Source organism: Crocodylus siamensis, chromosome 2 (genome assembly GCF_052110815.1).
Source record: "Crocodylus siamensis isolate JL-2025a chromosome 2, ASM5211081v1, whole genome shotgun sequence".
In the NCBI taxonomy this organism is placed as follows: domain Eukaryota; kingdom Metazoa; phylum Chordata; order Crocodylia; family Crocodylidae; genus Crocodylus; species Crocodylus siamensis.
Genome location: NC_143396.1, coordinates 220,277,288 through 220,289,329, shown reverse-complemented (window position 1 = coordinate 220,289,329; position 12,042 = coordinate 220,277,288). Strand labels below are relative to the sequence as shown.

The window sequence follows — 12,042 nt, the reverse complement described above, 5'->3', positions numbered from 1 at the left end:
GAGCCCTGACAGTACCTATGATTTCAGGATCCCCAACTTAATCACTGACTGCTGCTACTGATACTCCTGAGTGCATTCTCCTTCCCAAAGCAAAGCAATCACAGCTGTGTGGGGTGCTCAGCCTGTGAAAAGGTTAGCATTCATAATGCCCATACTCTGTGATAGCAGAATTGGTCCATTAAAGCTTGTCTGTTTTAACCTGTGAAACTTATAGGGAAGAGAGAAAGTAGAGAGACAGCATTGGTGGAAAAATGCAGACCAGGATGAGGGACGAAGAAAAGGAGACAGAACTGTGGATGGAAACAAAAAAGGAAGCCAGTTTTGAACAGAAATTGGTTTTATTAACCTTGTTCAACTGGATTAGTGATTAACAAAACAGTATTAATGTGTGTGTAAGTCTAAACAGGCAGGAGTGAGGTCATTCCCACCTGAGCTAGGGTGCCTCAGATGGAGATCTCATTTCTCTTGCACACCTGCTCTGAAACCCGGGCTAGTCTGTCTCTAACACACACAGAGTGGCGCAGTTGTGGGAAGCCTACCCCTGAATAGGGCCTCTAGTTTACAACAGCCTTGTGGATTAAATTCCTTGACACAAACATCATAATATGTGTAGATACTCTGAAGTTTCCCTGTCATGCTGTTTCCCAAATCTTTGCTCAACTCAGCTGGAGCCCTTTACAATACAGGCCCATGTGTGGGATGGTGCTTTTGCATCTCCATGCAAGATTGTAGCAAAAAAAATCTTTGCTACAGCTCTAGTATTTCTTCTTGGTCTAGTGCAGGAGGCTACACTAGGGGAGACAGGAAGTGCAGGATTCCTCACTGATAGGACAGAGCAGAACAGCTCTCTAGTCTTAGTTTTAGCTGGATTTAATAGCATTAAGTGCATTCCAGCTGGGACAGCAGTGCTCAGGGAGGAAGACTTCAAAAAAGAGCGGCGTGGATGTACCAGCAGATGGATTACACATCTCTTTTGCTCTCTTTTGTTCATGTTTCACAGGACTATGATGCTGATGAGAGGTGATAGATTGCTGCCTAGAAACTGAAGGCCTCTTTATCCATAGAACAGGAATGACACAGACAGCAGCCACTGTCTTGCTCAAGTGCCTGACCTGGCCCTGGAAGGACCATATCTGGGGCTAGAGAGAGTCCAGTCTCCACTGCTTATGTTCTGAGCTAGGTAGCCAGTAAGAAGACCACATATATTGTTATCTTGTGGTTGACATGCACTTATGCCTGACAGCATTTGGATCAATGCCCCCACTTCATTTCACCATTACCAACAGAAGTCTAATAGTCAGTAACCAGTGACTGAGAGGCAAAAGCTCCATATGATGTTCCCAGTATCCTGAGCCACTTATCCCCTCTAAGCTCTATCTAAGATAGAAACATAAACTGTATTTTCTAACAGGTTGGCTAACATGTTCTTAATCACCATTATTTTGAATGCTATTGCCGATTGAAGTCTTTAGAAAGTGTTGGCTAGTCATGGTGAATGTTGGGAGGAAAATTAACACATTTTCAGAGATAAACTTGATCTAAAATAGAGTTTAAAATCAGGTTAATTAAAAATGTGCCAGCTAATACTGTTTTAAACATGGCTCATTTTCTGCATCTAGACGAGGTCAATAACAACATTGTGGACCTTAGCATCACTGTGCTATGTCATTCCCTGGCAGACCACTTCTTATGGGTGAAAATGCTATTCAACCTCAAATCATGATGTCTCCACAAATAATTCTGGCCTTTTGGTTAAATGTCCATGCTCACATTTGAATCTATTTAGCTGTAGCGACTAAAGCCATAGCATAGGGTTGATCTAACCCTAGAAAGAGGAGGAGATGAAGACCCACCTTGCTGCTTTCTGAGTGAGTTCCATTGGAAAGTCAGGGCACAGCAGCTGCAGCAAGCAGTGGTAGTCCTTCGCAGTCAGCAAATCTACATCAGAAACAAAGGGGGGAGCATCAGAATCTTTTTTGAGGTTGTCCCTTCCCCTTCCTCCTTCTCTCAAAAAAAGGCCCACTCTTATTTTCTTGAGGGAGTCAAGACTACAATTAATGCAAAATTAGTAATAAACATAGTGGAACTCCCATAATTTTTGGCAAATTTTTGTGCCTTTTAGATGGCAATTCCAACAAAGCAGCCAGAAAAAGACCTGACAAAAGGAGAGTACTGAAGTGAATCCATCAGAGTGAACTGATAGCAGGTAGTGATTTGGGGTAATAAAAGGTAACAAAATTGGAAAGTATCAAGTATCAACCCAGCTTGGTTTAACTTGCGTATAATTATCTGGAAAAAGAAATCATTTCAGAGCTTCTTAAAATTTGCTGAAATTCACTGGCACGGTAACGTTCACCGCAATATGCTTGAAAACCATCTGCAGAACATCTGGCAGCAGTAACAAAGGCAAACAAGGTCTTTGGTTGTATATGGAAAGCTATGGACTAGAAACCCACAGACATTATTACTTTAGCATCCAGTAACGCAGCTGGATGTCCTCTTTTGGAATAATGTGTACAAATCTGGTCACTGTATTATAGGAAGCACAGAACAAAGATCCAAAGTATACAAGCAGGGCAACGAAATGAGTCATGTTTTAGGGAGCTGCTCTGTGAGAGATTGGTCAGGAATGGCCTCTGTGGTTCAGTAGGAGACTAAGAGAGGTGAACTCAGGGAGGTTTATGGAATCCCCAGGGAATGGAAACATACTGATGTCAAAAAGCTTTGTATGATTGTATGTTCACAGTCCAAAAGGTTGTGGAATAGAGTTAAGGAAAGGACCAGCTGAAGAGCAGCAATTTTGCAGTATTTCTATATACATAAGTATGCAAACTATGGAAGAAAGAGCCAGTGGTAGAGTCAGAGCCAAGCAGCAGTCTGGGCGGGAATCCAAAGGGCAAAGGCATCAGAAGTGAAGTGCAGGGCTTGAGCTTTTTTATTACAGTTAGCTATAAGCATGCAGTAGCCCACAAAACTCCTGTTCCAGATATCCAGCTGATGCATTTTCTAGTAAGTATCATTGATGATGGCCCTCAACTCCTGAAAGCCTGACTGCCTCAGAGAGTAAAAGGGGCAGGTATGAGCACCACAGTGGCTCCTGCCAGCCAAATTAGTACTTTGCCATGTTTAATGGTGACTAAAGAAACATTGCAGAAGGACTCTCAGCAACATCAGATCACAGCTTTTTCTTTTTAATCTGTTACTGGAAAAAGGGTGCTCTCCTAGGTGTCCTATTTTTCTCAATTTAAACCTCTTTTTGGTTGAGATAGGTTGACTGATGCCATCAAACTCCTCTGTAACCACTACTGAGGGACACTCAGAGAAGGGGTTGGCAACCACAGAGCCATTTTATCTGGCCTGGAGACAGGGCTTCTGCAGCGTTTTGGGGAAGGCGGACTTTGCCCAACTGGTGGTGAGAAGCAGTGATGGTGGCACTGTGGGGGGGCATGGTGGATCCAGCTCCACAGCTCTGGCCAGGTTGGAAGCAGCCCATGCTCAAGCTAAGCTCAATTGCAGCTGCACCCCCCATACTGCAAAACCTTGCTCCCCTGACTTAGAGGGTTGTATGATAAACAATGACTTGTCCAAGGGACATAGTATGTAGTGGGTTACACATCACCCCACAAGACAGCTATTCTTGGTGTAAAGTACAGTCACTTTCTGTCAAGGACTGGGAAGGCAAACTCTGTACCCATACATCTGCTGTGTAACAAGGAAGGCCCAGACAATGCTGGGACTGAAGCACCATTGTGAAGATTTGTGCAACCACCCCAATGTGCTGATAAACAGGAAAGAACCTGTCTTCTACCACTAATGGTGTGAATGCTGAGCTGAGTGTAATTACTGCAGCAGCGCTGACATTCCTGCAACCTTGGTGGACCCTAAAGCAGGGGCAGGCAAAGTCAGATTGCTGCTTGGCAGCCCCTGCCCAGGTTGAAGCCAGTTTCCATGGAGACCCCAGCACTGGTGGGGCTGTGACAGCACTGTGGAGACTGGCCCCCACAGCTCTGCAAGGGTGCATGGTTGGGCGGGCTGCTGCTCCGGGGTTGGGATCTTGTGGCAGTGACAGCGGATCATGGCACTGGGATCTTCTGAGCGGCAGATAACAGTTCTGCCTTGGCTCCAGACCACACTGTCACTGCCACAAGATCCCAGGCCAGGCCCTGGCACAGCTCCCTGCCCAGCCATACACCCTGCCCACGCTGGTCTTCATGGAAACCTTGGCCACCACTGCCCTTGCTGGGGTATCCATGGAAACCAGCCACAGCGATGTGGGCAGGGGCTGCTGGGAAATGGAGTCTGGCCACTGGCCAGATATGCCATTTTGCCCACCCCTGTCCTAAAGCGTAGGCTCCACGTGAAGCTCCTCTATGACAGATGCTACTTGGTTCTTCAGTGAAAGACTATTTCTGCATGTTAACTATGACATGCAGTGAAGTGCTTTGGATCTTCTACTGAAGTGTTGACTACTCAGTTCCAAGGAAGCAATTCTTGGGAATCAGGTATATTCAGGTATATCTATATATCTATAGATAAATATTCAGATATAGTCTCAAAAATGTCCCTTGGAAAGGTCCCAGTTACTGAAAGATGGGCATATGGTTTAATGTATACACTAATCAGCTCCAGCTCACTGTCACCCAAGAACCAGCAAAGAGAACCAATTCTCTGGCTCACTACTGACTTCTCTGAGTTCATTTACACCAAAAGAAAATTTGGCCTAAGGCTTCTAAGAAATATACCTGGCTCCACCAGGTTCACAAAGCTCAGTGATAATTTTCAGTAGGCTCAGTGTATCTGGCAGGGTACAGATACACCGAGGTTAGAAGTCATCCATGAAAATGCTCTTTTGGAATATTTATTGTATCCTCAGTGACAAGGACAGGATCTTCAGACTGTAGTTTTAAATGACCTTAATCACAGAACTCGTACTCTTTGCCAGGTAACACTTTTCCACAGTCTAAAAAGATGAACCACAAAGCTTTACAAATTACTCTCTCATCCATGGAGAAAGATCATCCTCCAAAGGAGGGAGCTGGACTATCAGATGAGAACTCTTTTGTCAGGGAAAACAAAGAAGGAACTACTATTTCAGTCTAGGAGCAGGTAACCTGCCTAGATCAGGGCTGCAGACCACAAAGGACCAGTGCAGAGAAACCTGGTGGCCTGAGGATAAAAAAGACGGAATTCATTCTCATGTCAGAAGACAGGGTGCCCTTCAAGTAGTCTGTGGGCACCAATGTGGGCAAATCCTTTTGGAATTCAAAGCAAGTCAGAAGTGAGACTGACCAACAAGTTGTATCACTTACTCAGACTAGAGATGGGTACCCACTACATCAGAAAGGATCACCGCAGCCTTTAGGAAGTGTCTGCTCTTTGCGGTGATGATTGTTTTCCTGCTCGCAGGAATGGGGTCACTGAAGACCAGGCAAAAAAATTACCCTTGCCCATGCACCCACCCTGTCTGCCAAGCTTTCCTTGGAATAAACAAGGACAGTTTTGGTGCATGACCACACCACTCCTTCCTGTCTCCAGGGCACTGAGGCTCAAATCCAAGCCACAGCTGAGTAAATAATGTTCACTGCCGTACTATGAGAGAAGAAAGAGAAGATGGAAGGTACCCGTCAGAATGAGTGCAAACTGGAATCCACAAGTGCCACTTTAGCTGCTACCACAAATGACTGTATCTAGAGTTCCAGGAACAAATGAACTACATCACAGAGACTTTCGCCCTGACCCCATAACACAGGGAAGTCATCCATGTGCTCTCTACCATATCCCCCAAACTGAAACAGCTTCTGAAGTCCCAAGTGCTCAGGCACAGACCAAGAGATATTGAAGCTTGAGTGCTCACCATAAACATTTACAATTGAACTGAATAACACTTTGCCCTGCTACCAAAGAGTGACTAATCAAAGCACCTCAGAGTGATCTGAAATAGTAATTCATTCTCATAACACACTAAGAAGTAGATGAAAGAGTTATCCGCATTAGGTTCGGAGAAATTAAGAGGCTTGGCTAAGGTCACAGAGGAAGACCATGGAACAATATGAAAAGCACCTTGTTTTTCTAATTTGTCAGGCTCCTTCCCTAAGCATTTAATCACACTTCCTATCCTCCAATATCTGTCCAGTCCTGAATGCCAGATGTCATCATTCCACAGAGATATTTGCTTGTTTTCCACCTGATCCAACCTACCTGACATGGTTTCATTGTCTACAGTGCATGAATTACACTTTTCTTCACATCTCAGATATTCTGACATGAAGTAAACGTTTGCCCAGATAGTACAGTCCTGGAAAAAATAGGCCAGCTTGTGGCCAAATGTACCATCTTTACAGCTAGAAAGTAAAAAAGGCTGTAGCAAATTTCTAATCCTTCCTTGGATTCTGGCTAAGAAGCTTCTACTTCTCACCACATGTTTTTCCTACTACATGTACCTGACAGACCACATGTGCTCCCTGGTTACTTCACTGATGTGTGCCCTATGAATGACAATGGGGAGTGGCAGATCTGGGGTGGGGGGTGCACTTGCAGCCCCTCTGATTCCTCGTCCCTCCAAAGTTTAAAGCCAATTGCCTTGCAACAGCAGCAGAACTTCTATTCATGCAGCAGTGACAGAGTCAATTGACTTCATGGCTCATTATAATTTGCTTGATTCCTTCTAAACTCTTCATTCCACAAGTGTTAATGACTCTCTTTACCTTTAAATGATATGCAGCAAGAGGCATGGGCAGGCTCATCTGGATGCACCCTAAGAGGGTGCCCAAATTTTTCTAACAGGACCTTTTGGGCTGCTCCTGATGTGCTTAAAACACAGCTCACTGGGTGTATCTATGCATGCCATTAATATGCAACAATAAACTACAAAGCTTATTGCTTTGCAGTTTACTGCTACCAGGAAGCTCCTGGGTACACCTTACACATGCACCTGGACTGTGGCACATTGAGCTAGGGCAGAGCAGCCTTGGCTGGCAGGGGGCCCAGGGAGTCAGCCTGCCAGCCCGAGGCTGCTCTGACCGGGCTCAATACGTTGTGGAGGGGCTGGCTGAGGCATAAGGGTGCTTCTTTGCAGGGTTAGCCAGCAGGCAGCCCCCCCCACTGAAGCACCCTCATGCCCTAGCCAGCTAGGTTGGTGCCTACACATGCACTGCTGTGCATGAAAAAACACCGCAGCAGTTTCCTGCACCCTAATAGGGATGCACATGTAGATGCTGAGACATTTACTGCAGTTAATTAGTCAACTATAGATGTCTCATGTAGACATGTCCATTATGTCCTGCTTTACTTTTAATACTGAATAGCAGCCCAGCCCAGGGAGGATGGTGAAGTGCAGCAGGGACAAAATATTTCTTCAGGCTCTATTTATGTACAATAGAGTCAGTATTGTTAACACCAAATATTCAAGGGTCATGAGACTGTTTTAAATATAGCAAGATAGTGAAAAAATAATAATTTGGGGTGTTCTTTGATTGGCTTCTGTCTGATTTTGTGAGCGTGTTTTATAAGGTCTTTTATAATCAGTTGCCTCAAGGAGCTAGTGTTTTAGGAAAAATGTCACATATCACAACGGAATAAGAACTCGCAGTACTACTAACTGTATGTGTTTTTGCTCATGGGATACACTTTGGGTTCACCTAGTTCACATGAAGCCAACAGCTTGGCCTCCCAGGCAAACATTAAGAATACAACCAATTTGAACAATGGATATTCTAGAAAAAGAGTCCATGCCTCAAACTTAAACACTGATTTTAAAATGTTTAAATGTAAAAAAAAATGTTTATGAATATTTTTCTCTTTCACTTTAGTATTTATAAAATTTTGCCCTGAAAGATTTAATGAACCAGCAGTGGAAAATCCTGTCTTTGTTAGATGGGGGGTTGTTTGCATAAGAACACTGAAGAAAACAAAAACATTAAAGAGTTATTTCTTTGACTAATTTGCTTTTTCCACTGACAAGAACAGCTATAAAATAAATAGAAACCAGAGCCAGGATGTGCATTTGTCTTACTTTAAAATTTGATTTTCTTCATTTTTCCAAACAAAAACAAACCAGCAGCTCACACAATTATTTCCATCATTAAGAATGGCAATTACATAAAGACATGCTAAAAATAGTTGTCCTTTAAAGTATGTGTGAGCATGTATGCACACACACACGCACGCATCCACACACTTGGAACCACTCTGCACTTGGTGCATTTGTGTAATTCCCAAAATGGCTGGAAAACAAACCTAAGAGTCTAGGAAAATCAGAAAGGGAGAAGTAAAGAGAAACTCTGGCTGCTTTTTGCAGTGGCTCATGGAAAAAAGACATTAGCTACCCAAGACTGGTTTCTGCTACATTAGTTCAAAATAGTTTTGTATTTTAAAACAGGGTTTCTTAGGTACACCAGTCAGATTGGGTAAAAATCAGCCCTGTACCAAGAGCTAATGTAAAAGTCTATGCCACACATGGAGCCTTTGTTTTACATGGACTTAAAAGTTCTGGCCATTCAGAGGCAAATTTCATCCATTAAAATAATTACAGTGGCTGAAACATTTAGTTGTAACAATAAGATGCCTTTTTATCTACACTTTCTTAAGGCTCCTCAATCTTCAAACCTGAGAAGAACATTAGCCACAGTCGTATCCCAGCCAGCTACTGTAAAAGGTAAAGGATTCTTCACTTGTGGCTTTTTAGTCGCCATGTGATGGGACCTGATAGAAAGCACCCGGCTACAATGAAGCTGTAGATGGAAGCTATGAAAGGCACGTTAAGATGTTAGAGGAAGCACCAGGGTTCTGGTAAGAGTTACCTGGAGAGACTTCTCTGAGGGAGTAATAGTAGGAGTTATTACAGACAGAAGCTGCTATAGGGGGCTGCTGGAGAATGAGGGAGTTGAAAAGAATTGTTGGAAAAATGCTGAGACTGAGAATTACTGGAGAAAGATGCCCTGTGGCACCTTGCTGTGTAGAAGTCTTAGGTGGAGGCTCCTCAGCAAAGGGGCAGAGCCAGCTCGGTCAGAGCAGGCTGAGGCCAAGTGCAAGAGGGCTGGCTCTAAACTAGAGTTGAGCAGTGGCGTGGTATAATGTATGGAGTTTTTTTTCTCTTTGACGAATACTAAGTTTGATTTTTTTTAAATGCAGCTTCAGTTATTCTGAAAACATCTGTGAACAGAACATTTTCAACTGGAAAAGCTTTATGGAGGGCTAGGATCACAAGGCTGGTGGTGGTGTCCCCAGGCTTACCCAGCAGCTAGTGCACTCTTACTCAGAATGTAGGCTACCTAGGTTCTAGTCCCTTCTGGCTGCGAAGATTCAAGTAGTATCTTGTAACCCCCAAAAGTACCCTAATGATCAGACTATACCTCTTCTGGGGGTGTTTCTACTCTTTAGCCAGGTGGTTAGTGCATTCTTGTGGGAAACAGGCTTGAATCCCCAGGAGCAGAAGAGGGACTAGATGTGGGTGGATGTGCTAATCACAGACCTATTTTCTTTAAGCAAAGAAGAGGCACACTTCTAGTATCTTGTCGATCAAGCCTTTCCTATCCTGTGTGCATGGAAAGGAAATTGGTAAAGGATGCATTTCAAACAAATGCCGCCAAAGAATGAAGCATGTTAGGGGCTTTTTTCCCTCCTTTTTCGTTTGTCTATTTTTTTTTTTTGTGGAAAAGCCTGAAACTTCATGTTCCACTTGATCTGAACTAAAGCTCAAGATATTTTAACTACTCTATTTGAGGGATTTGCAGATGGCTAAGTCTATGTTAATAAATTACACTTGACAGCAGGACTGTATTTCAACTGAGGAATTGCATTCCTTTACTGGGTGGGAATAGGTAACTTTTAATTTGTTCTATGGTGGAGGAAGTGCAGGGGAAAATGAGGCAGGCCTTGGTGATGAAGGACCCTTGTGTGGGTTGCAGACACATATGCTGTAGCAGTCACAGTCTCTGAATTATTATGGTATGAGGAGCAGATCAAAGAGCTGTACAGTAATGGCCCTATTAGTTGCAAGAGCTTAAGTCATTATGAGTAACTATAATAAAACTCTGTTCACTAATTTGGAGCACTGCCTGTTACACACATGTATGTAAAAGATCTCTCAAGTGCATATTGGAGAACAATGGAGGGGCAGGGGGTGGGATTTCCCTTTTAATGTTATGTAAATTAAAGTCAATGAAAGCCAAGAACTTGCAAGCTATGGATGAAGCTGATGCAAGATTCTTAATTCCTACTGTCAAGCTTAAGTGTTATAGTAAAGCAGATAATATGATGATATGGAAGTGTTCTTTACTATTACTCTTTTGTGAAATATATGAAACGTCATAACCAGAAGGAAATGTAATTACATCCTGCTTGCCATCAACCAACTTCGAGGTAAACAGACTATTCCAATTTTTCTCTGAGCCTAACCTGCATAAAATAAGCTGTGCCAAACGGGAGATTTTACCACACTTTTAACTCTCCTATAAAATATGAACTTTCATTTCTACCTGGGAGAACTTTTACAATCTTTTCTCCTGTGTCTGAAGAAGGGTGCTTGTGCCTGAAAGCTTTCAATTTAAAGGTTTTCATTTATTTATTCATGCAAAAATCTAGTTGGTCTAATAAAAGATATAACCTCTACCATGCATTCTGATTCCTTTTGCCTCTAGACCAATATGGCTACAACCTGGATACCTGATCCTTTAGTATCAAGCAGCTGGTTGTCCGTGGTGAGTGGCATTTTCTGAATCTGGCTTATGTGTTTGAGAGAGAGAACATGGGGGGGGGCGGGCGTACTCGACAATTATTTGTCAACATGTGACCTGTATACTTCTTTTTTGGAGGAGTGGGGAAGATAACCATAAGTTCAGTTCAAGGTTCAAACTTGCTTTTACTGCGCTGCATATAGTGACTTGCATTCACTTCTCCCCTTATCTGTTGGCTTGTTTGACCTGTACATTGTGAATTTGGCAGAGTAAAGAAAATCTTCCTTCAAACGCTTTAAAAAGCACCTACTATGTAGTGTGCATTATGACTTTGATCTATGTTGGTTAGTTAGTCCTGAGGCCACTGTAACTGGTGGGGCACCTTAGATGCTGTGCATCATTGGTGATTCTTTGGGCCAAAGTGACCTGGTGGTGCCCATCTCTTCTCTTGCTATAGAAGGCTGTCGGCTTACAGGAAGCAAATCCACCCTTTGACAGGTCTTGTTTTTAGTCCTGCTGGGTGTCCACACATCCTCCTCACCCAGGCTAGCCCAGGTGGGGGTGTTGATTTAATCCCCAACAACTCAACCATGAAACATGCTGTACTGGTTTAATGGTACCAGACAGCAAACCAAGAGAAGCCTGGCCTGACAGTAACTATGTTGGTAGTTGCATAATTTAAGTAATAGGTCAGACCAGTAGTGTTCAACCATAGCTGGTCTGCTGGGCCAAGAGTGGGGCAGGGACAGTCCCTGGACCCATCAAGCCCCTGTGCACTGGGACTGGGACCCAGTATTGCTCCTTCCTGGGACTGGGACCTAGCACTGCCCCCTCATGGGACTGGTCCCTGGGGCCCAGCACTGGCCCTGTGCACTGGGGCTTGGGGCTTCCCATAGGTCTGGAAATTTGGCAGTGAGAGTGTGGTATCACTGCTGTCCTGCCACCAAATTTCTGGACCCATGAGGAGCTTCATGGGCTGGATGACATGGGGATGCGGGTGAGAACTGGTCTGTCGGCTGGGGGTTGAGCACCCGTGGGTTAGAAAAGTATTTGAACAAGGTAGTTTAGATATGGATCTTCTTGCTTTGAGCGTGGGGTTGGACTAGAAGATCTGCTGAGGTCCCTTCTAGCCCTACCTTTCTATGAAGGGGGAAGAAAACCTTGGACTACTTCATTTGTGCAGTTTAAGGCCAGATGAACCATGAGGACACCAACTCTGACTTTCTGTATGTTGCAGGATACTAAGCTTGGTTACCCTGTTGTTTTGAGCCCAATACCTTGTTTGGTTAAAATATACTCCAAAGTCTGTTCTAATACCCACTTCACCTTGCTGTTAAATACCTTTGTCTAATTTGAATGACGAATTTTG

The 12,042-nt window shown here is 43.7% G+C and overlaps 1 protein-coding gene across 3 annotated transcripts in view; it reads right to left on the bottom strand.

Moving 5' to 3' along the window:
• The window catches only part of CSTPP1 (centriolar satellite-associated tubulin polyglutamylase complex regulator 1), a 131,524-nt gene that overhangs the window by 17,724 nt on the left and 101,758 nt on the right, over positions 1-12,042 (bottom strand). For all 3 annotated transcript variants that reach the window (XM_090033093.1, XM_090033094.1, XM_090033095.1), the window contains exon 4: positions 1,854-1,938. In XM_090033093.1, coding sequence (XP_089889219.1) covers positions 1,854-1,938 — 85 coding nt within the window. The remainder of the gene's footprint in view (positions 1-1,853; positions 1,939-12,042) is intronic.